This window comes from Agelaius tricolor, unplaced genomic scaffold (genome assembly GCF_023055355.1).
Source record: "Agelaius tricolor isolate 1412-34295 unplaced genomic scaffold, bAgeTri1.0.p SCAF_9, whole genome shotgun sequence".
Classification (NCBI taxonomy): domain Eukaryota; kingdom Metazoa; phylum Chordata; class Aves; order Passeriformes; family Icteridae; genus Agelaius; species Agelaius tricolor.
In genome coordinates, this window is record NW_027269269.1 from 12,602,565 (window position 1) to 12,629,113 (window position 26,549).

The 26,549-nt window shown below is 38.6% G+C and overlaps 1 protein-coding gene across 10 annotated transcripts in view; it reads right to left on the bottom strand.

The window, feature by feature from the left end:
* Nucleotides 1–26,549, bottom strand: part of FAT3 (FAT atypical cadherin 3) — a 403,498-nt gene that overhangs the window by 121,533 nt on the left and 255,416 nt on the right. For all 10 annotated transcript variants that reach the window (XM_071432782.1, XM_071432789.1, XM_071432787.1 and 7 more), the window contains exon 4: nucleotides 12,728–12,789. In XM_071432782.1, the coding sequence (XP_071288883.1) occupies nucleotides 12,728–12,789 (62 nt within the window). The remainder of the gene's footprint in view (nucleotides 1–12,727; nucleotides 12,790–26,549) is intronic.

A 26,549-nucleotide genomic window follows, 5' to 3' on the forward strand; every position in this document is an offset into this window, starting at 1 on the left:
AATCAGATATGCCAGCTCCAGGCACCAATCCCCATGGTCAGTGCTAGGTCACTGCTGCAGATGTTCACTCATGATGTGGAGCCCTGGTTGACACTACCTAGAGATGATGCCACTGCTCCCTCTGAGAAATCCCACACAAAATATATACAAACTTGCTCTCCAAAAGTGCATTCAGTTTTGGAAATGGAGTATTAGGAGCAGATCTAATTCACAGATTACTCCTATGACAAAACATGTAAAACTGATTTACAGGCTTAGTAAGGCAGTTTGTCAATCAAGCGAAGTTCAAGTGCAGTTCCTGTTTTTGGTATGTAAATCTGGTGAATGTGCTCTCAATAACCTCTAGAAAATAGAGCACAAATGTGCAATTTATTCAGCTACTACCTTTTAGGCATTCAAGGGCTAGTGGAGCTTATTGCACTCCAGAGAAACCAGGGATATGTCTCAAGTCAGGAAGTCATGAGGTAGCTCTCAGCTATAGCTTAGAGAGGGAAGGGGACACCAAATTAACTCTGCAAGAACTGAATGAGCTGAAAAACAGCCCACAGCCCTGAGCTGGGTAATGTGCTTTGTCAGGAAGCTGGATAAATGACTGCCTCATGCTGAGCACTGTGCTGCAGCAGCAAAGATTTCTTCTGGGACCTGAGCAGCTTGCTGGAAGTTGGGCATCCGATCACCACTGTGATCCATCATCAGGCACCCTCCCAGGGCTGCAGAAATAACACATCTTCTGTACACTTCAGACTTCTTTTTATTAAAAAAGCCACAGCTTTCAATTGATACTTTCACACTGAGAGTCAGATATTATGAGGATTGAATGCCTGAAGAGAAGGCATTCAAAGAAAGTATTATTTTACTTTTTAAATGTCATTCCCCAGCTGAGGTGCTGCAGAGAAGACTGCACTCAGGCAGTATTTAGCGTGTTGCAACAAAAATAGTGAAAGATCCTTAACTGTACACACACTTGGTAAATGCCAGTAAGAAGGACAGAACAGGCTTTAGTATTCAATTCAATCCCACAAACATATGTCCAAAGCTACACAGAGAGAGTTTGTGCAGGTCCATTTGAACAACAGGGTTTTGGTGAGGAGGATAAGGAGTAAATGCAAATTAATCTCACGTGTCAGTTAATATTTTGATTCCTTCTGCTACAAATTATGGTCTATTGAGACCATGCTAACAGACATCCCTCACTGCCTTCTGTCCCTCTCAGTCATCAGATACCATGCCATTTTGGCATACTTTGTTGTACTAGATAATAAAGCTCTGCTTAGCTAAAATGTGTGGTCTAAAATTTATGATTTTGTGGAAATTTTCCAAGTGTTTTTTAAACTGTGGTCAAGTGTTAGGGTTTTAAAAAAGTGTGGCAATGTAAAAAACCATGTTTTTATATTCTCCCCGGTTTTTTTTTCCAATGAAGTCTTTAAAATCTGAGAGTTAAGAACACTTGTTTTAGTTTATACAACACCTTAATAACTATCTGGAAGGACAGTGGAAGACAACAAAATACAATGGGAAAACAAGATCTATTTAAGGTTGTGGAAGAAAATATGAACTTATTTACTGGTATGTGGATTAAAGATAATGTGCTGGATCTCAGAAAAGTCAAAGCCATGAATTGACAGGCTGCTATTAGCAATATTTGTATTTTTTACTTTCCCAGGGAATGTGAGAAAAAATAATTCATTATTTTGATTCTGACATTTTTGCTCTCAAGTGCTCATGTTAATCCTTGCTTTTGAATATTTAGAACATTCCTTGCCAAAGAAAGTATTATTTTTTGCCAAACCATAAAATGTACTTCAGGACTGCTATGATAACATTTTCAACGTCTCCGTATCATGAGAGATTAGCAAACAGCAATATTACATTTGAGAATGATGAGATTAATCTGTATCTTGACAACTGAAATTTGTTAGACTGTGAAAAGAAAATTACTGGTTTTGAGGGCCGATTTCTTTGCACTTGATGCTTCAGGGCCTTTGTACTTTTCTGTTTAAATCATATCTTCATAAAAAGCAAAATAATTGTTTGGTCTCTGATTATTATCAAGCTCAAGTCAGATAAGAAAAACATTAGGATTCTTATGTTCTGTGATAATATATTTAGGGAGAAAAAAAGTGTCAATTATGCTTAGTAAACGGATTCTCAACCCGATTAGAGGTTTTATTATCTCTAGGTATCTTGTAAATACCTTAATTTGTGTCATGTTGCAAATTATGCTGAGAACTCCAATCTTATTTCAGCACATTTCACACAATGATGCACTTTTGCCATAACAAATTACTTTTAAAATGAAAAAAGAAAACCCCAAATGGCACAATTTTTTCAAATCACCACTATTTTGCTTGACATTTTCCTATTCTGTCCAGTATATCCTTCTTGATCAATATGAATGTTTAAGGATTATATGGTGGGAGGGAGAGTGTGGTCATGTGGGAAAGATCTGAAAGATCAGAAAAAGAGGGAAAATACATTATATTGAAGGGCATTACAGGCTACAGTGAGAAGACTCTCAGATGTGATGAGGCTCAAAGAAAATGTTGTGTATTCACTGTGTAACTGGGAAAAGGTTCTCATCAAGTGCATGGACTAGACTGGTGGGGGCAGTTTTGTGAAATGCTCAGCTTTTCATGTATGAAGATGATAAACCCTTGAAAAAGAAAAGCACTAAGAAGGGAAAGACAAAAAAAAAAAATTTCAGAGGACAGAGCACTGACAAATCACACATGTGTCAAGTCAACCCAAAGGTCACTCAAGACAGCAGAATTGGAGAGTTAGTGCTGGGATTCCTGCACAGGGTATTGCAGGGTGGTTGGATTTGGTGCATATAAATGGTGGTGGCAAGTGAAGTTGCTGTGAAAAAATTGCAGAATCAACTTTTTTTTAGCAATAACAAGCCTGAATTTGGAACAGCTGAGAACAGATCACCCTGGGAGAAAGAACAAATGGATGCAAATCTTGTTTAAGGGCATTTTTCTAGATGATGGATTAATTAAAAGGCATACTAGGATTTCCTATGCCCAGAAAGGATTTTAGTACAGATGCAAAGCATTCCTAACTGAGGAAGAAGATGCTCCCCTGCCCTAAATTCGACTCTCAGCTTGGTCTTAGCTGAGAAGGCAGGAAAATGAGACCTCTGCAAAATGTGTGCATGTGCATGCATGTTTATGTGCTCAAACATTAGAGACATAAATTAACAGTCTGGCAGCTGATGGGTATTACCCATGGTACAAAAAACATGATATTGCACTAAAGCAGACAATGCACATAACACAAAGGCTCTGTATATCTAAAATAGATTCAAATCATGTGAAAGATTTCCCGTGGCTTCTGCAGAAGATTAAAACATTGGTACATTCATATAAAAATGTGAAAATTTAGCAAAGCTGTGCACCCTGCACAATGAGTCTTTGTTTCACCAAGCACAGAGCCTGGCAAGAGAGACACCCAGAAAGAATATATGAGACCAATTTGGGCATGGTAGGTGGGCTTCAGCCCATAAAAAAGGGAGCTACAGATCTTAAGAAACATACAATGAAGAAAAAACCTGTTAGCCCTGAGCTAATCTATGAGCTAATCCCTCAGTGAGAAAGCAACATTAGACTAACCTTCTTAATCCTGACTGAAAAGAAAAGCTTGATGTAGATTAACCACAGAATTTGCCTGCACAAGCTTAGCATGAGGAATGATTTATAAAACAAGAAGGAAGACCACTAATACATCCCTCTCTGTTTCAACAGCATTTAACACAAGTGCAGACCTAATTTCGAAGTATGCAATAAAACTTGATGTTTTAATAATACTTTTCCACCATCAATTTGCATTGATCTAATGCTCTGCTATCTCATAGTTCTGCAAAGAGAAGAGAGAGGTATTGAGTATATTTTAAATTGCATTTCTCTCATGTATTCACTCATCCATTTCCAACACACCTGAGGAAATGCAGCCATGGGCACCAATGTCTAATTCTTTTATCCTCGGATTATTAGGGATAAGTTTAGGAAAATCATTGCTACTGAAGCCAGACTAAGCACACCACTCAGGATAAGCAAAGAAATTGAACTAGCCCCCAGCACAATACTTTCCCCTCTCCACAGTGACATCACACATGTCCTAATATTATGCTAGTTAATCATAAGGTAACTTTCCTGCCCTACACCATGATGCTGAGTCCAGTAAGATTTTAATTAGGTCCAGAGGGTCAAGGAAGTGCTGATACACCCCTAGGCTCCCAGGAGATGCTCAGAACCATGCAGGGTGACTGACTGCAGGCTGGATTTCCTTCCTGACACAATTGTATCTTTTCTGCTATGAGCCTTTAAAAGACTTGGAAAACGCCTGATAAGATAGCATGCAAAGTCTATAAGCTGAATATCTCCTTCCATGCTTCCATGCTGAGGTGCTTAGATCCAAGACCTGCTGCTAGAATGCTGTGGGTCTACAAGGAAAATCCTAAAAGAGGCATTTCGATGCCCAGCATGAAAAAGCCAACAGAGCTGCGCTTTGTGGAGATTCATTTCTTCATTTCATGACCCAACGGTTCAGGTCAGTGATTCATGAAATCTGTAAAACAACCTCCCTCCCTCTGCAAATGTCAGATATATGCAAATCATTCCTTGACTAAAGCAAAACTGTAAGCAATCAGAAATGTGATTTTTCTAATGGGACACAATCGCCACGGCAGACAGCAGTGTGTGAACCAAAGCCTCAGCCCTGGGTGACTCTGATCTTGCCAAGCTCTTCAAAACACGAATTTGAATGAGTACCTGAAAAATGATCTCTATCTTGATACTGGGCTAGATTTTCATCTAAATAGGTAATTAATTAGTTTTTTATCCTGGATCATAATACCAATTGCTCCCTGCCCATTTCTAGCAGACTCACTGTCCAATGAAACATGATTTAGTAAAAAATGTATTTGGGGCAGTATTCCACTGTAGATGGTACATCTCTCATCATACGTCAATGAACTGGGAAAAATCAAATCTTTTCTATGAGCTGAGGAGGGAATAAATACTATATGAGCTGTGCTTTCTTATTTTAATACCAAATAAATTAACACAAGCTTACACTACACCTATAGAAGGTGTGTAAGCTCTGGCTCATTCCTGTAATCATCAAGCATTCACAGCAAAACTCCACAGCTTTGCATATTGAGTTATGAAGATTTTTTACTTAGGAAGCTCATTAAAGATAGAAAAGATGAATGCTTTTCTTCATTATTATTGGTATTTGGTATCAATAAAATAGATTACCAAAAAAGCATGAGATTTTTATTGCTGGACTAAAATCCTGCCATGTAAGAACTTCCACACAGTGTCAGATTAGCTGGATGGCTTAAACACTCTCCAAGAGAGGCCAGAGTCAGGTACTCAGATATAAATGATGCACTGATGGGGTTGTCAGTAGTGTATCTGTCCTTGACACTATCCTGGCGTTTGCATGTGCAAAACAATTTTAAGAGAACCAAACTAATAATGAGAAAGTTAAAAGAATGAGATTATTATTATTATTATTATTATTATTATCTTAAAAAATAAAGATTGAAATCAGCCATTAGCATAGGTAAAAAAGTAAACAAAGCATCCTCAGGGTTGACTTAGAAGTCTACAAATTTTATGGAAATGTCACAGACATTCTTTGCACACCCAGTCTCTCAAGGCTATTGGTATTTCATAGAGTAAGTGAAATGAGCTGAGGGTCACTGCTATATCACTATTTGATATACACAGACCCATCTTGCCCTTTCCCTTTGGTATATATATTGTGTCATCAGAATTGTGGGCATATTTTCCAATGGCTATCTGAATTTAACATGGAATATTAGGGACTTTAAACACACAATTCTTTTTTTTTTTTTTCAATCCAAGCTTAATTTGTTCCATTATTATAAATTTATAAAAAGATATTTTTTCTTATTTAATAAGAAAACAGAATTAATATTCTATGTGCATGTAGAAAAGTGTTATTAAATTCAGTTTTCCCAATGCTTAGGTTCTGTTACTTGTGTTACTTCTCAAGACATTATCTAAAATAATAGGACATTTGGGAGCTATTGAAAATTTGTAATAATAAAAGAGAGTCATCTGTAAAAACACGCTGCCTTAATTCTTTTGCTGTTTAAAATTCCTGTTCATATCTCTTGCACAGAGACCACTCACTTAACAATGGAATTAGTAATATTTTCAGAGATGCACTTGATAATTATTCATCTTACCAGATCATGTAAGTCAGAGACAGCAGTCTAGCTGAGGAGACCACTTGTCACTGCAGACAGATGGATCACACCAGGACTCTTCCCTCATTTTGCTGTGTAAGACTTTCTGCCTAAATACACATGAGAAGCAGTGTGCAATGTCATATGTAAATCTGCCTCTGAAGGATAGGTTTAACCTCCAGTCACCCCCTGCCCTTGGAAAGTTGTTGGCTATTTTGAAGAGAGCAGCAGAAGAAGACGGGGTGCAGGAAGGAAACCTGCATCATGGGGTCAGTGAACTCACTTTGTGCCCCCTAAGCCCAGAGCCTCGTGTCTCTGCTAGATCCAACACCACACTGGCCAGGTGGATTTCCCCTCTGCTGACAACCCTATGGAGAGGTAATATGAGATGAACATGTTTTTGATTTTCTTTAGAACTGTTTGTTTTCTTCCCTTTCTTTCCTCTTCACCCTCTTTCTCTTTTTCTTCCTTTCATTTTTTTTTCTTTTTTCCCCCTTATCTTTGAAGATGACATTAAAGTTCAGTGTAACTATTTGAAGATGACATTGATACATCTTCCACTGTCCTTTTAGAAAGCTGCCTCTATAAACAAACCATTCAACTAGAAATATTTTCAGGTGTCTCAAAAATAATTAAAATAGTTCTCTTATTTCCAGCAAGCACAACCAGTAATACTTTTTGAACTCAAGCTGGAAAGAAGAGGCTGTTTACCTATATTTTAAATTTCCCTTGCATTTTCTGATAAGCTTCAGTGTTAAAAAGGGAAAGGCATGTGCCTTTGGACCCATTTAAACCTCAGACAAAATGTTCAATCAGAAACACTGCCTCATTTTTACACCATCACCAGCATGTCACTGAGAAAAAATGCAGCTTTCTCTGCCAAATGTGGGCAATGCTAAAGAACCATGAAACAAATGCTTACACAGACTTGTAATCCAGGATTTAAGCAATCAATGTGCTGTAGAGCACTATTCAGCTACATAAACTCAATGAACTCCAGCTTTTGTAATTCTCCTGTAAAAATATACATGAGCATATTGCCACACAGCTGCCTATATTCTTCAGAAAATGCTGCAGCTTCTCACAAAGGACCACTGACTTCAGGCATCACCACTAGCAAAGGCTACAGCCCAAGTGAGCAGGCTCAACAACACAATAAAGTTATATTTGTCAGCTTCTTGTGTGGGAGATGCTGCAGGAAAAGAGGAGGCTGGTGGAGAACACAGGCTGGTCCAGTGCTGAGCCACCAGTGTGGTGTTTGTGGGAAGAACTGAGAGGTAGTGCTATTTTTAAATGCCACTTAGCAAGTTTTTAAACTCCTCCTTCCCTGCAAACTGTGGCCATAAACTTCATGGCAGCATCTTCCACAATCATATTCTGGACCAAATTCCAAGTGGAATAAAATTATAATCCCTCTATCAACATTCCCCTCACATTCACAGCTCGCCATTAAATGAGTGGAAATTTGAATTCTTTTTACAAGGCTCCAATTACAGCAGATTATCATGTTTCCCTCTAATTACTGCATATAAATACATGCCATGTAACACAGTTTATTGTACCCTTAGTGTACCTACAGTAAATAGAAACCAATGTGTTTCATTCAGCCCATGTATTTTGACACTCACATCAGATTTAGCAATCTGTCTTCATTACGACCCCTTGCACTGTTACTGCCATCCTTCTCAGTGCTGTGCTGGAGCTTTGCAGCAGCAAGATTGATGAAGCCTGTGTATACTGATTTGTGACAAAAGCAGGGCACTTGAGAGACACTGTTACCATTCTGATAGCACTAAGAGGGCTAAAAATCAGCTGCAGTAAGCCAATACTCTGCTCCCACTTCTCCTCCTCTTCAATTAGGGTACATGACTTGGACCTTGAAAGGCTAAGGCTGCTGTAACACTATTTTTAAACCTATTGCCTTCAGTTGCTTTGTCACTTCTGAAGAGATTTAAAGTTCTGACCATGCTTATTAACAGCTACTTTTATTCTTTAGAGACACTTTGAATAGACAGGTTTTTCACTGTGACAAATGTTAAAAGATATTTTGTGAATGAATCTGCAGTGGTAAATTTAAATAGCTATTTCAGTGTGTTGGACCGACAGATACTACGGATATAATTTTCAAAATTGGCTAAATGTCTGAAGAGCCCACACTGCATGTGCTCATCAGGGAGAGACTAAACAGCCTCAGCACTTTAAAAGCACCAACTATTATATACCATTATCAAGAGGATGGAGAGGTCATCTCTCACTACAGTCAATTCACCCCTTCAATCATGAAGTTCCAAAGACTGTTGCTAGAATTGCACACTGAAGCCTGTAACTCTTCTGACTCATTCTTTTGCTAAACATAGGTCTTGACACAGCAATTCCCAACAAGCTGAACTGCTCAGTGGTGGGTGCATTTTGCAGAGGCTTTGTTGGAAGCATGAGTAACAAAGGCTCTGTAACAGAGTGTTTAGAAACTGCTCAGGGTGAGAAAATGTGCTCAGATCCATTTTCTGGGCTGAATGTGCAAGTTAATGAATTGTAGCCTGGATTCAACAATCCTCTCCCATCAAGTTGCCCATGTACACTGGAAAGCAGACCAGGAACTATTCATGTTCTGGAAATCTCAGAATCAGCTGACACCACACAAGGGCACAGATCCTGCATGAAATGCTTTAATTTTTATGCTTATTATAGGACCTCCACCACTCCTCCAGCTGTTTCAATAAAATCACACAGAAAAATCACTACAGTTTGTAAAACTGTCAAGCAGCATTAGGAGGCATCTGCAAAAACTGAGGGCAGAAAAAAACTGACAGACTATTTTTGTGAGGGTTTTTTTCCATAGCTCAAACATTCTCCACTTCTAGCTTCTTCTTTTTAGCAAATGAGCATAAAATGAGAAGAGAATGTGAAGTATTAACAGAAATTATTAGAAGACAACACATATCCTGAAGAAGGAGGAAGTAAAAGAAGGAAAGAAGAGGATGATGTATTCAGTTATTGAAGGAGAATAAAGCCAAATCATCTGAAACTTGCACCTCACTTGAAAATACATCACTATTCTCATTCACTTGCAAGGCAAGCAGGTAGCTCTCAGGATTACCTTTCCTACTTCAGAATTTATTTAAATACTTCATCCTAACGACAAAATATTTGAGAAAGTCTGTGAAATAGAACAAATGCTTTTGTGTTGCTTCATGTGAGAAAGTAATGTAATCAAGTGGTCATTTTTCTCCCATTTCAGGCAGAACCAGTCCATTAATAAGAATTCACTAAAGCAAGAGACCATCCTGTATAAAATCCAGTGACATCCAATTTAAACCTTAGCAGTAAAATTCTACCTGATAACAAGCACTGAATACAAGTTGCAGCTTTGCAAGGCATTTTAAATGTGTCAGAAAAAAATTAAGCCCTCAACTTGGGAGCTTAAAAAAAAAAAAAAGCATTGACAATGCCACAATCAATGAAAAACCTGGGAGAAGCAATACTTTTTTTACCCCCTTGCTCCAAAATGACAAAACAAACAAACAATACTAAAAAAATATCACCAGAGCAAACAGAAAATCCCAATGATTATAAAAGGGAGTAGATTTCTGCCTTCTTTGTGCATCTTTTGGCTCAGGGTCTAGACATGTTTCTGCACTCAGTCTAGAACATACTCTTGGCAAGTGTAAGTCCTGTGACAGCAGCTTGAGTTACCATTAAAAAAATCCATGTGGACACAGGTCCAGACATCTAAAGACAATTAAAGGAGGAATGATGAAGAAATGCACACCTGACCTCAGCCTCAGTACTTACTTTGCAAGAGAATTCTCATGCAACTTAGAAGGAAAGTCACCTTTCCTAAGCATGGAAGCCTTAAAAATACACATCCAGTCCTTGCTGATAATTCTTGTTTCCTCAGGTACAGACAGGGACAGACAACTCCAGAAGAACAACTCTATGCCATCACAAGCGGTGGTCTGGAGACAAGCACGGGCACTACACACAACCACAGTGACTAACATCTGCTACCTTGTATCACTTCATTTTCCTAACAGCTTCTGTGAAAGAGGTGGAAATACTGTTAACAATGAAATTTGCTAAGTAAATGCTGGCAGGTACTTACAGGGTATAGCATCTCTGTCAAAGACAGGCTTATTAAAAATAATTAAAAAGTCGTATCTAGGAAAGGTCTCTCAGTGGCTCAGGCAGACACTGGGCAAAGGGGAGCAAGGGTTGCTCGGTCAAGTACTAATCAGAGCTTTTCAAAGGGAGCCAAGTTTGCGCTCCTTTACACCAGACCGACTCCTGGAAGAAGGGTATGAAATGAAGCCGGAAGGGAAACACTGTACTACTGGGAAACCACGGCTGTCTTGGCAATTAAGACCTCCCCAGGGGGTTAATTACACACAGACAGACAGGCATTTCAGAAAACGTTTCTCAGTTTGCTACAGGAACAAGCACAGCTTGGCCAGCCTGGCTCTGGATCCCAGCCTATGCGCGGATGTGCAGCCGGAACGCGCCTCCCAGGAGGCAGCGATGGGCAGTGTTTCAGCAGCAGCTCAAAGGGGCAACTTGACCACCCGGGCTCTGGCTCCACCACTGTCCAATTCCTTTCCCACTCACTGTTTCCAGGTGGGCTTTACAATGTGGTCATATCTGCACTTCTGCAGGACACCCTGCTCCTGTGCTTCTCCTCTCTGTAGCCTGCTCTCCACCTCACTCCCCATTCACAAGCCTTGGAGCAGTGTAAGACACAAATTTCCCTCTACTGCATCTTCAGCCCCCAAAATCTTGCAGACTGTTATTTTTTCAAGCAAGATACAATTCAGGGGAAAGAACCGATTAACTAGTATTGATGACTAAAGCTGAATTCCTATAAGTAACTGATTTGTTTTCTTTTTACTATTAATAGTAGCACTACCCATCTGTATGGGAATCCCTTGGAAAATGTATATTTGGCATGTTTCGCTGAGACTGCTGAGGCAAACACATAAATCACAGAATCACAGAATCACTGATGTTGGAAGGGACCTGTGGAGCTCATCTAGTGCAAGCCCTGCTAAAGCAGGTTCATCTACACCTGGCTGTGCAGGATCACATCCAGGCAGGTTTTGAGTATCTCCAGAGAGAGAGAGACTCCACAACCTCTCTGTGCAACCTGTTCTAGTGCTCTGTCACCCTCGCAGAAAAGAAGTTTTTTCCTCATATTCAAATGGAATCTCCTGTGTTTCATTTTGTGCTAACTTGTTGTCCACCAGGATTACCTGGTCCTTCTCTGCAGAGCAAAGCAGACTTACAAACCCAAGATTCTCCTCAACAGACACATTTCAAATCAAGGCCCCTTTCATTCCATTTGTGATTTTCTCTGACAGTATAAATTGGAAAGCTTGAAGTTATTGGAATACATGATTACTTTACTAACTTTACAACTTAAATCCTAAAAAGGGAAAAATCCTTGTATTTCCCTCCTTTTTTTTATGACATGGAATGTGTAAGAATCTACAATGAATTATCAAGAAAAAAAAACCCAACCCAAACTTGTATAGTAATAATCAACCCTTCTCTCCTGTGTTCTGCACTAACCAGAATAATTTGGGATTTCTAGCAGATAAAAAACCTAATGAGTATGCTAATATTATTTTACTACATTTTGCTGTCAGAGAGTGATTGTAGTGGGAACTGTTGAGTCCAGATGTTTTTTAGCTTGTATGGATTTGAAGAGCATTTCCTAGTAGAGGTGATTGATTATGTGGGACAATATGGTTCTTTTTACTTGTACCAACAGGAATCAAGAATTCCTTACTTCACAAATAGACAAAAGAACAGAGTCAAGGAACTTTTACCCAAAGGAAGAAAACCCACAGCATGGTGTACAGCAGTGTGAAAGAAAACACATGTGGCAAAACCAGTGGTTTACAAGTATATCATTCCATATCCAACACATGTGAGCTCCTTATAAAGAGAAACATTCATTACAAGGGCCAAGGGAATGGTTTGGATACTCTTTTGTAGAAGGCAATTTTTAACCTGAAAATTATTGTTAACAGTCCCGATAAGTGAAAGCTAAAAAAAAAAATAGATTCTGATAATGCAGTGAATGTTCAAAGTTTGCGTCCATCCAAATTATCAGGTTGCACACTAGATCCAAGATGCAAAATTTAAACCAGTTTAATCTGGAGACTAAAAATCTTGGCAGGGTTGGGGTCATTCCACATACTTTTTAAAAATATTTTGCTCTGGATATTCTAAATTTCTGCCACAAAAAAAAATTTAAGAGCTACAATAAAGGACTTAACTGAAGTAGATTAGAGGTGGAAAACAAGTGTTCAAGTTTTTTCAATTTTTTTCCTGTGCTTGCAAAGTGCAAAATGTTTTATTTCTTCTGTATAATCAGGCAATTCCCAGCTTTGTGTGATTCTGTTATAAATGAGGAGAAAGGAGAATACCACTCTCCTGGAACAGCAAGAAGTGATTTTAAACGACAAAAATCAGCTAACCTTTTAACATATATTTTCCACTTAAACTTACCTCTAAAAAATGTTCTGCTTGCTGTTCCCGATCCAATTTTCTAGATGTTGTGGTAATCAGACCTGTGAAAAAAAAGGATGATATTTGATTGTCAATATAATTGAAAAATATATATCTTTATCAATCTGAATACAAATTAATTTTTAAAACAGTCAAAGGGGGAAAAATCTATTTGAAGCTATATCAGACACAGATATCTTTACATCTGTCAAGCATTTTATTTCTCAGCCCAACCATGATCACTTTCTGACCAGCAATGAATCTTTAAAAAAAAAATGCTGCGAGAAAAATAACTGAGAAACAGTCTACAGTTAACATGCTACATTTATTACAGTGAATGAAAAAAACTCACTAAAGAATCACTATTTGTCTCATGATTAAGAGTTTCAATGAATCATTTGCATATGACTAAAATTCTTCTGTAAAAAACCTCATTAAAGATTTCAGAGTTCTCAAACAATTAGTGGGATAGGATGCTGATTACTTCCACACCAAGAATACTTTACAAAGAAGGTTATTTCTGTAATAATGGTTTCCATATATAATAATTCTAATGTATTAAAGGTTTTGTTCTACAATTTCATCAATTTGTTCCATGCTCAAACTGAGTCTTTAAAATAAAGTACCTTTTTACATGAGGATGATCAAGATATCTTTTCTAAGGCAATGTACTTCCATGAATGATTAAACCGTTGTGAGATTTATACCATGGAAAGAAAAGGAAACACTTCCAAATTCCCTTAAGAAGAGGGATGCATACCTTCTAGGAACATAGCTTAGTTTTTTATTTTGTTCTTACTAAAGATTTAAAGGGCAGATTTGGGTTTTCCCTTGTACAAAACATTTCTTTGGATGGGAAAATGCATTGCATTATGTTCTTGTGTTTTGATAGACCAACTTTTCCTAGATGTAAAGCTGATTTTGGAGACGACTCCATTGGGCCGAGTTGTTCTCAAGAATTTGTCATCTTTAAGATTACCAAGGGAAACAAGAAAATAAATTCTTCCTGGATGAACTATTCTACTTATTGAATTAATCAGACCAGCCAAGCATCGAAACACAAATCCATGATGACACTGAATCCTTAGAACACCCCATCAGCAAGATCTACATAAGACTTCTAGTCCCAAAAGGCTTCTAGAGCTGCAGCTCCTCATATGCTATTACCTTCTCCTTGGAGAAACCCATGTACCCATTTTGGTGAGAAGGGGAGAAATATTACTTGAAGTAATGGGATGAAATGAACAAAGGGAAGTGCACTCTGCCTCCAGGATTTCAGACTTGTTACAAGATACATCAGACCACAGAAGTCACACTAAAGGGGAGGTCACAGAAATTAAGAGTGGATCATTATAATTACGTAGAAGAAGCTGGTGCTGGCAAAAAGCTGAAAAAACAAAACTGGTATTGCCTGCATCAAGCAGTTGTAAGTATTCAAAACTGTTACACCATATGGGAGACATCTATCTGCATCAGTTTCAACAGAAATGACAGCACAGATGATAAATTGGTGTCATTCACACAAGATCCCCCCATGTCTAAAAAGAACTCAAAGATACAGAAAAGTAGTTCCTAATTATGAAAGAAGTTCAACCCCAATAAATATAAAGATTTAAAATTTGAAATATCCCTATTCATCATATGCATGGCCACTATGAATATTTACCAAGTACAACCTGATCACAGTAAAGAATATGATAATTTTTATATTATCTTCCACTTCCTTCATTCTTAATCTGCCACTGTGAACTCTACCTTACCTTATTCTTAAAAAAGAGATCTTTAGCTGTAAATAATAGAAGATCCCTGTCCTCACCATCTTCTTCAGGCAGAGAAATTCACATTCCTTTTGAAGACCAAGAGCTAACACTTGAAACTGAACATCATGAACTCTTAGTACTTGTCTTATTGTGGTAAAACTAAAACTACTACTACTGCTGCTCCTCCTCTCAAAACTACTGCTATCACAAAGGAGGTCTCTGTGTTTAATGTAGAGCCTTTTTGACTGCAATAATTGTCAGAGTGCCTTTAGACCTGAATTTTCTTCCAAAAGAGATATATGAACACATAGCAAGTCTCTGCAACAGAACTGCCAGTATTTTAAATGTAGCAGATCTCAGAAGATTTATCACTCAGATTTAACAGCTGATCCTAAAGGGGGCAGGTAGCAGACCATCACCCTCAGTTCTGCAGACCTGACTGTGAAGCATGTTGATTGCGAACCATCACAACTGCTTGTTTTTGCTTTAAAGGCAGCATACCACACCTATTCTGGGCAGTTTCATCAGGCTGTTAAATTAATGTGTAGAAATTACTGTTCCTATGTGCATGCAGTTATGAGGCTTTAGTTTCCTCTCCTGTTCTTTGTCCCACCTGGCACCCATGATGGCCTCACTGCAGTGTCCTGGCTGCTCACTGCCACATACATTCTTGGTGTCAGGGACAGGTCACACTGTCCAACACTACTGCTCAAAATATAACTACACATAAAATCAGGTCACAGTTACTTGATATTAATATTTATTGTATTATTGTAACGTATTGGTATGGATATGAATCTGGTTCATTCAGGTTACAAAACTATTTCAAGAAATTATGAAGAGTAATCATCAAAACTGAAAAAATAAATATGCCAGTTATGTCTAAGACTACCCAACAGCTTTACCAGTCCAGTCTCAAAGAAATTAATTTCCTGGGTTTTATGAAAACCTTACTGTCTTCCTCCCTCTTGTATTCACTACTCCATGCCACAGATATATAATAATAGCAGTATTTAGCAGGATGTAGAACTTTATTTTTCAGATACTGGGGCAACTGAGAAAAACTTGCCTTTGCACAAGAGACAATATCCCACTGTTAGCTCTTATCTAACTGTATTAAATTGTCATACCCTGTTATGGTGTAAAGGTATTATCTAAAGAAAATAACTCAGAGAAAAATAAACCTCAGGAAATTATGTTAGGCTGTGCTCCTGCCTATGAGAATGTCACAAGGGGACAATGATAAAAAAATGACCCTTCCTTTTTTTCCTATCTTCAATATGTGCTGTAGCCCTTATGGGCACCACCATATGGACAACCCTCCAAAGCCAGCTGGGAAATACAGCACACATTTATAAAAAAATAGTCAAAACCATTAACAAGCTTCAGAAGTTGTTGCACACCTCTCAAACAGTTTCTCTCAAATATGCAGGGAAACATCATGGTCCTGCTAAGGGCAGGAGATATTTATAACTGTGATCTTTAAGAACATCCACAAAAGTGAAGAGGAAAATTGTATTCACTAGAGAAGTTATTTACAGTAACACCATCCACTAACAAATAAGGTTATGTCATTCTCCTCACAGAATTTCATACTTTTCTTTGATTTTGTGAGTTGAAACATCTCTCTCTTCATCCTGGCACATCTGTTCCTCAGACCACATAAATGAATTGTTTTGTGAAATTCCAAAACATTGTTTGACCAAATATTTCAGCTTTGAGTTGAGGTGCTATATAACTCTTTGGAGGTCTTATACAACTTGCTTTTCTATGATACCTTCCACTTTTGCTGTTGGAGTATTTTTCCCATCTTAACAAATGAATAATTATTGTTCTACTCCTATTACAGAATTTGGAAATGCTGGAAGGTGAACATGCTCACTCTACACAACATATCCCATAATACTGCAGGACACAGGCACAAGTCCCAGCTGACACTGACAGGGGAACATCCTACCAAAACCTCACTGGATAAGATAGTTTACAGTGTCCCTGTAAAAGTAAATTCAGCACATAGATGGAGAAGAAACAGCAATGTTATTCATCTCATCACTTTATAATGTGGATGGGGAAACCAGAGATGTAGGGTGGGTAAAAAAGCAGACTTGCCTTAATGCTTAGATGCAGCTTTAGTGGCACACAAGAAAGAACAGGACCAACAAAGAAATCCGGAAAATTTAGCCAATACATCAGCCGATACAATCTTCAGCCAATGTATCATCTTACAAATCACCAGTTATAAGGGCTCAGATGTGTGATCGAGACATTTGAACACTTACCACTGATGCTTGGGATAATGCTTTTAGCACACTGAGATGTGCTAAAGAAGGGAAAAGTTCAGTGAAAGATCAAAACCCCCCTGAGATACTTTGCACTTGCAATTAGTGAAGCCTGCAGTTACTAGAGTGCAAATGAAGAAATGTAACTTATCAATGAACAGTGGCTTGGTGATAGGTCTGATGTCATAGGAGTAATGGCAGGCATGTGTGTGGATGAATGCACACGTGTGTCTGTATCATTGAATATGACATAAAACCAGGAATGGTTACAAATTCAACAGTATGACTAATGCTTTATAATTTTAAAAGTTTTTTTTAGAATTCGATAAAAGTGAAGGATTTAATCCATGCTCTACATTCAGTTAGCTCTCATTTCCCAGAAGGGTGCTCATAGAAATAAAACCTCTGTGTGCCTGTGTGTGCTGAAGTAGCCAGGCAGTACTATGCAAATACATACATATATACTGTATGTACAGTCAAATATTAGACTATGTATATGCATGTGTATGACATTTTGCATCTACCCCAAAAGATGAATATTAAAAGTTACCCTAAAACGCACATATTTACAGAGGAATATTTAGCTCTAAGGTTTACTGATGTTCATTCTTTCCATATATATGCATTATTTGAAGTACTTTTGTTGTAAACAAATAAATTAATTAATCCACATTTCTTCTGTGGACTTAGCCACAGAAGAAAAAATTCACAAAGGGCTGTTAAGTGCAAAGGCTATGGCAGAGGAAATCTTAAAGCATTGGAGAGTTTGAACAGTATTACACAGACAGAAGCACTGCTCTGGGTTTGCTTCTTCTGATGCTTATTCTTTGCACATCCAGAACAGCCCATGGCTGTAGGTGTGATAGTAACTAAACTGACCCTTGACTTAGAAGAAATTCACATATTTTTCAGTACTATGGCACTTAGGGACCAAAAATTAGTTTGCTACAGGCTATATTCGGACAGAGATTGAATTTCCCTAATATGGCTGTGAAGCCAAGGAGAGTTCAATAGCCTTCTCCTTATGAAATTAAATTATTTTCATTCAACCTGTGGATGGGTAACCTTACCTGAGCTGTTTCCTGAAGTACTGCATAAAAGATAACAGAATCTGGTGTGGAGAGACAGCATATTTTACTGCTATCTCTGGAAATGCTGCAAATTTTGTAGTATAAGGAACATTTTTTTTGAAAAAATGAAATTCTGATGAACTCCTTTATTGATTTTTCATTCTCAAACGTTGTTAAGGTGAAATATGAAAAAAATGTAGGACAAGTAATAAGCAGGCTAAAGTAAAAGAAACCAAATAAATTTCTGTTTTAAGATGAAGGCTGAGTGTCTTCACAGAGATAGGAAGCTTAGAAAGAAAGCAACATGATCCCCTTCCCTAGCAAAAGATTAATAGGATACATTTACTGCATGTTTTACTGTCCATTAATTTTTTTTCTTGCTCTGCAAATTCATAAAAAAATATTTATTAAGAAAATACAAGTGGGGGATGGATGGACTGGAAGGTGAATACGGGACTCCAGGTTATTATTCAGGGTTTAAACACAAGCTCAGAAGATACTGCTTGGGTCCAAGTCATAGCAGTAGATGCTTTACACCCTTGCCTCTCATTGTGGAGTCAGGAGCTTTGCCTGGGACTTCCAGGCAGCACAGGGCTGGATTACAGGGCCCATGTATGTCCCATGACACACACACACGGTTGGTCTGGATGGATTAGCTGAGGTCTATTCTGAAAGATGTCTAGTCCCTAGATAATGAGGGACACTTTATCCTCATTCAGATACTGATTCTCATTTTCAAAGAGAAAAATTTTGAAATGGAAACAGGAATATAAAATTAGACACCTTTCCCAATGGAGTTCTTGTTCCCCGTGAGATGCTCTGAGCATCCTGCAACACTGCTCCTATCCTGTCACAGTCCAAAGTGGATGCACTTCCCAGTTTGCCCTTCTCAAATACCGTGAGGAACAAGTATACAGAAAGAAAACCACAAGAAGATATCAAAGGAAACATTCTGTAAAGTTACCCTTGAAAGCTCTGCTTGGAAAAATAATGCCTTGGGATTGTTTGCTGGAAGTACAGCCCTTTTAACCCAACCAGTTAAACAGACAAAAGGAATAAGTAAAACAAACACTGTTTTTACAAAAATGTTCCATAAATTCAGTGACTGGTTATACATACTGTTCATTCACCAAAGCCCTAGGGCTGAATCTGCAGAAATTCATAAGGGAGTTTATGGGTTTACTAGAAATCTACAATATTTATTAAAATTACACACAAAGGTATGAAACAGCCTCTCCACACATTAATGAACACAGAAGAGAGTAGATAGCTGCTGAGAAATACAGCCATCAGTTGTCAGCTGTCCCACTACTCTTTGAAAGTAAATTTAAGTCTTTAGATGGATTAAAGGAAAAAAAAAATAGCAGCCACAATAAATAGCATCAGTATTTTCACCATATATTCAGGAACGTAAAACTATTGCGCAGTCCTGACCATAGAAATGTCGAAATGAATAGCAATAACCAGGGTAATTCTATTATCCACAGGCAGCGAGAGGCATTGTAAACACTCTAACAGCACATTCATCTCCTGCAATAAATTAGGGATCGACAAAGCAAAATTGAATTTCAAAGATAAATGATAGAAAGCGACGTACATTTTACTTGGAGATGTAAACAAACATATCATTTTATATAATTACACATGTAAACCTCTAATTTAGAAAGGCTGTATTCTGATCTAAATGAATGATACTTCATTGAACAAGAAAGAGAACCCACCAGGCGAGCCTGTGCAATTCCGTGGAGGACTGCTGCTTTATTGTTTTTCCTGAGGTGACAATGAAAGTGGAACGACCTTTCTGAAACAAGCTAGGTATAAAAAAATGATTGCTTTTTAAAAACAGTTACATTTTCTAATGCATGGTTATGCCTAAAAAAAAAAAATAATAATAAAGGAGATGCTGAAGCAAAACCTTTTTGTTCTTCTTTCGTTGTCCCTTCTGTCTCTCGTTAAGAGTTCCGTCAGCTTATTGCTGAAAATATCAAAACTCTGAACAAAATGCACAGCAAACATTCACTTCAATGAAGATTTTGGATTCTGCTTTCTTTTAAAGGCAGATTCTGGCTTATTTTTTGTTCCTAGAATATGTTTAATGTGACAATATGGTATGCCAGTCTGTTCTGCCTGTAAAACAGGGGACTTAGAGGGACTCCCTTTCATTCTTTAAAACTCAGCCAGTGCAGTCCCAAGGAACTGCAGGCAAAGCCACTATTTTTCTAAATATTCTTCTCCTCTTGTGGAGTGGCCAGGTTTTCTGTTCTGTGTATTTTTCCTGGATGGTTACTTGCACTCATGACTGCTGAATACTCTGGTTTCCAGACTGCATTTATGAATAATTTGCACCTTCATTTTGGTCAACTAAACAAGACAAGCTGTATTGGCTCTTTCTCACCTAATGAATTTGCTGTTATCTTTCTTGCATTACAGTTCCAACTTTCATCCCTCCTAAGCTTGATGGATGGAGAACACTGTGCTCCAGATGAAGTCTACACATTCACACTAAAGCAGCCTAACTACTGATTCCTGTGGATGCATCTAACAGGGAGCAGCAACCTCATATTAGTCCTCAAATGCACTGTTCAGTTGACTCCATTAATGAATTGCTGCTCTTCAAACTCCTAGAGATCCTTTCTTTGGTTTTTGACTTTTTTCCGCCCTTTTTTTTTTTTTTCCCCCAAACCCTCCAGTGTGGATGATGCCTTCCAACCACGGATGAGAGCAAAATCCCTCTTTTGAAGCCAGCATCACTGAAGAAACCACCAAGTAAGATCATTTGTCTAGCCAATGCTTGAGATAATCTGTTAACGTATGCCCTTCAGCATGCAAATTCCTTATTCAAGACTCATAATTTTTATTTCCTCCTCAGCCAGGCCCATATGCAATATCAATTCAACAATTAATCTCCACGTCCTCGTGCCTCATAAATTCTGCAGTGCAACCGTATCAAATGCATTACTGAAGTCCACGTAGATGACACACAAAGTATTTCTTAGAACCTCGTTTATCTTATCCATGACATCAAGATAGGCCGATACGATTTACTTCTGGTAAACCCATGAGCACTTTTATCCTGTTTTCTATTTATTTTCATGTTTTTAATTATACTGTCCTTCAAAATACTTTTGAAAGCCTCGTGGTTGACAGAGGTCAGACAAATAGTTCTGTGACTGCGAGGCTTATTTCTTCACCCTGTCTTCCTGCTCTTTGCTGCTGACATTTTATTTGTTATCTCCCAGCTGCATGGCTTAAATCTCAAATTTTATAATACCCCTCAGTATTTACTTGCTACAGGAGTCGTATTTAAGGTGCCAATTCTTTCACATTTCTGGAGCAGAAATTATCATTGTTATTCTTACTTGATATAAGAGTGATGGCAGTGAGTTGTGCTTGGCCAGGAAGCCGAATCCAAACTCGCTGTGGACAGCAGGACAAGGTCTGCAAAGGTTGCTATATCAAACCACAGACACCACCCAACTGTGGTCACTTTGGACTGCAAATGGCTTCAGGCATCTCACAGTGATGTGCTTCTTGAACACAGGTGGGATGAAACTCAAAGTGCAACCCAAAATGCCTGCCCACTAAAATGATCCCTCAGGACCTACCTGTAACGTGCAAACACAGTCTGCAGTCCATAGCTGCAATATTTATATGATAATATTCAATGTGTCCAAGCTGCACCGGCCCCTGTAGCACAACTGTGAGCAATTTCTCTGTGCTGTCATTGTCACCCGAGTCATCTCTTGGGGCTGTGATGCTCTGGAACAACTGAGCAAATGCCCTTGAGGGACTGTCCCACAGCTTAACTCTTCTAAAACACTTCACAGATAAGTTCAGGCTTTGTAGGATAAGAAGGTTTTCAAGTTCAAATGCTTTATTTAGGCTCAAACAAATATGTAAGAATAGAAATAGTAGTCATATCTTCCTTTGCTTTCTTCCCTTCAGAAGCACAGTGCCACCTAAAAACCTAATTGCTAATACGATGCCTCAGCACAGATTTTATCATCTCCTTTGCATCGCTTCCATTTTCAGGGAGAAATTACAGAATTCTTTTTGGGCTATAATTAGCATACCTTTATTAGAGGCAAAAATAGCTATAAATATATCTAACTGGTGGCTAGCTTAGTAACCAGCACACATCATCATTAAACAATTTCCTTTAATTTTTTTGTGCACAAAGGCCTCGTAATTCTGCAAAAGCAGCAGCTAAGCCTAACTAGACTCTGGATATAGCTTATGCTGATTAACTTCACTGTTTGTAGGAATGAAGACATATAATATCTGCAGTAAGGGTGGTGGTGGTGGTGGTGGTGGTGTCACTTTCAGTGGAAAGGAGCTATGCAAATATTCTGTCCCTTGGACCTGGATATATCATGACTTCTTGTTCGATCTCTTTTTCTGGCATATTATAACAAAAGAAGGAAAAAAGAACAATGTAAGAGTCTCCAATGAATGCTTTTGTATAAGACATGCATAGGTCACAGCATGATGAAGTCCTGGTATTTTCCCTTCTCAATAGTGGAGGAGGTGTGGAGGGTGTGCAGGGCGCAGCTGTCAGTTTCCTCCCCAGCACACCTCGATTACCTTTTAAGGAGAAGTGATTCTGCATTTTTCCCTCAACCAAGCACTGTTCTCACCAACAGAAAAACAACGCCAGCTTTTCCCCCAAATGTGTTAAAACAAAAGGTGCAAATCCCTCATGACCATCAATTGTCTCCAGCTCAGTAAAGCACAATGGTGAGAGTGGTGCCCTGTGCTACCTGCAGATCCCCCAGGTCAAGTCAATCTCATCTTCATCTCTAATAAGAAAACATGATTCATTGGCGAGGTGATCTTGCTGATTTGGAGGCAGAACACAGAGCTGTGGAAAGAAGCCTCACAGAAAAGATATATGGCCCTCTTTCATGACATGCAACTCACACTCAGCACAGTCAAGATCTGCTGCCTTCCCAAGGTGGTCTCTCCTGCCTGAGAAAGCATACTGAGACACCTCTGTTAGATTTCCAGCTCACCTTCTGTCTTAGTCCGTAACCTTACATGGGACATTTTATGTCTCTGTGCTTCAGCTTTCCCTTCCATAAAACTGGGATAATGGGTATGTTTCTTTCTAAAGTGCCTTGTGCTTTGAGGAAAAAAATTACTTCTTGTAAGATATTATTAACTAACAATATCATAAAGCTCAGTGATAACAGCACTAACCATTTTCTAAAATTTGTCCTCTTTTTGCTTCTCTGAGCACCGATTTATAAACTGTTATCAAAGGCTAAAATACAGTGTTAGGTGTGAACCCCACTTTGGTGGCTCAGCACATATAGCAAAAATGCACAGCAAAACTACAACAGGGACAGAAGCTGCTTTTCTCTGTGAAGCTGGTCCAGTGCTCTAGCCTTGTGAAACAGCTCAGTCCTTTGAGTAAATCCCAGTCTCCTTAGATGCCTCCCTCTTGCACAGGCCCCTTTAAGAAATATGATGGATATGGAGGAAACAGGAATGGAAATGTGTATGCATGAAAGCACTCAAAGAAACAACAGTCAGGTTTAAAGGAATGGTCTGTACTGCTCACCAAGGAGATGTCTGGGGAACATGCTGATTACATCTGGGCACATTGCTAAGGTCCCAGCACTGACCTGTCAGCAGGAGATGTGTGGTTTGGTAACAGGAGGAGGGCAACAAGGTTCCAGCACATCACTTATAATATCATGCTAAGGAAAGGACAGATGATGGCCTTAAAGAGATCCAGGATGAGACAAGGACAGTCAGCAATGAGTTACAGAAGCAGAAATATACCAAACTGCAATCGAAGTTTTGTTAAGCCCTAAATGTTTTGGAAGACCTGTTTAAAACAAGACCTGTTCAGTTCCTTTTAAGTCAAGAAGAACCCAAGAGACACAGTGAGGACTTCAATTTCCCGCAAGAGTGATCTTCGCCACAGCACTTGGATACCTACACCTTGGTGTGCAGAGTATGAGAGAATAAGAAAAAACAAGTTTCAGATCAAGTTAAATAAAACAAAATGGCCTTCTCCCTTCACAAGGTCTCACACTGAGTTTGTTACAATTAATTCTGACACTCTTATTTCAGCTAGTTTTAATCTAGGCAACTTCTCACTGAAATGGATGCCATGTTTAACTACCCTGCTGACCACAAGCTGAGGAGAACCATGAGGATAATACACACACCCATTGTGAAACCTATTCTGTGCTAACCTATCATGACTCAAAAGCTGGTTGTTATTGCACTACTGGATACAAAGGCTCCAAGGCAGAGTGGGATGCTTGGTGTGCTCATTTGCATCTCATTACCCAGCATGCTCTTCCTCCTCAGTGCTATTTTCATAGTGGCATTGTTGTCCGAGCCCTGGGAACAAGTGAAAAGATTTGGTGACTTTGGATGCATGCAGTTCTTTTCTACTTGCTTTGCTCTCCCTTTATAATGAAAGGCTTTCCAAAGTGGTGAAAATGAATCAATTTTCCATTTTTAAGGCTGTATGGCTGTGGGTTTGTTTTTTTTTTCTTTTTCTTTTTTTTTTATTTTGGATTTTTTTTTCCCAGTAATTTAAGCTATCAGGAGCAAATCTTGAATAACAAATAAGATTACAGAAATGTGAGCCTAATGTTCCTCTCTACAATGCACTCAAGCATGAAGGTTTTGATCGAAGAGTAAGAAATGAGATTTAACTTCCTTCTGATTTAAGTTTCATTTGTACAAAGAACCTGTTTCAGCAAAATGTGATTGCAAGCTCATTATTCAGTGAAGGGCAAATATCTTCAATTGCAATCTAGTACGATCAGCAGCTTTTTCTGTGTTACAAGCCTCAGTGAAGAGAACTGAACATACTGGCTTCTGTCATTGTCTACATCTGACTGTGATGATTTCACCCTGTCCAATTCATTTCAAAAGCTGTAGCTTCCAATTAAATGTATAAGTTGTCAGCCAGAGTAAGTGTCTATCATTTGAGCCAGATCAGTTTTGGTTTCTGGCAGTTTCACTGCATCAAAGGGTTGATTTACAGATCAGTTACATTTTTTTTTATTCAGTACTGAAGGGAATAAAACTGCCTCAAACATGGGACTCAAAACAACACTGAGTTACCTGTTTTCCATAGTTTTCAGTATGTTTTAACAAGTTGGAAATAAAACTTTATTCCTCAGTGACTTGATCGTTCGAACATGCACTTAAAAATAATTAAAAAAAAATAAACTCCAGACAAATATAAGAACCTTAAAATCATGTTCTTTAACAACATCTAGCACACAAAGATTACATTGTACTCTATAACTGTCAACGAATTCAGCACCAAAAGCCTGTGTGAGGTATGAGGTTAGCCCCTTCTCAAGTTAAAAAGACTTCTCCCATTTTACAGATAAGGGATCTTAGCTATAAGATTAAAACTATGTGTTGAAGACTGGCTGTGCATAGCAGAGGCACATTTAAAACACTTCAGTCTCTCAGGTTCATGTTTTAAGAATCTGAGCAATTTTCAGAGTCCTTCTTGAGGTAAAAAATGGGTAAATGTAGGTAAAAATAATACAAAAATACTTAAGTCTCTATGCAAGGAAAAACTATGAGTTTTGGGGGTTTTAAGTACCTCAGTACCTCCTTAAAATATGCAAAGCATTTGCTCTTTGGGATCCTTGTGGCAGGAGGCTGAGTGGCATTTCACAGCAGGATCCTGTGATGATGCTTTGAAGTGTTTGTGCTGTATAACCCTTGATGAATCAATTAGGTCTCCTCATTCACCCAAATTATTCTTTTTACTTGTAGTATTGTTTTTACAGCAATAACACACCCCTAAATCTAAAAACTGGTCCTGTAGGATCCAAAAGGATCAGGTTGGAACTACTGTAGGTGGTGGTTGGTGAAATTGAAACACTCAGAAGAAAAAGGTAGATGGATTAGGTTTTTAAAACATTTAAGATATTTTAAAATCTTAAACCACTATCAGGTAGCTTCTTAACAGCCTGTATCTACTGATGCACACTGAGCTAACAGCCACTGTGTGGGGAATCAGGGAGACATGGCAGGAGCTGGGAACAGGGACTGGAGACTGCGTAGCAGCTGGGATGGGGCTACATCACAGTCAGGACACCCACAGATCTACTCCCAGGAACTAAACCACCCACACTAAACTAAACACCCACTACTCCCAGATCTACTCCCAGGAACTAAACCCCACTGTTTTCAAAAGGGCCATGATGTCTGGTAAGAGTGACAGACAGCTGAGTCAACTGCTGAGGACCTGGACAATCCTACCTAAAGAGTGGTGATGGTGGTCCAAAACCAGGGGTGCAGAGAGCTACAGTGGCCTTTTCTCTTCCAGAAGAAATGCTTGTATGAGCAAACAGAAAAGATTCAAGGTAGCCACAGTGCAAAGTAGCAAAATAATGAACAAGAGTTCATTAAAAAGTGAAATGAGAAAACAGTTAATTAAAAGTTCACTAAGACACTCAATGCCCCAAACTAGTTTTGCTTTGTCAGTTAAAGTTAAGTGAGAGTAAACACATTTTTAGTACATGGATTTTTCCAAGAGTCAGTAATATTTCTGCAGCCACATCACCAAAACCTCTCTCAAAGCCATGTCCAGCACAGGTGCCTTGGAACAGAACAGGATCCTGCTTAACCAGGACAGGCAGGACTCACTGTACCTGCATCCTATCTGGCTGACAAACATCCTTGTACAGTCAAAGCAAAGAAGCAGGCACCTATTAAGCAC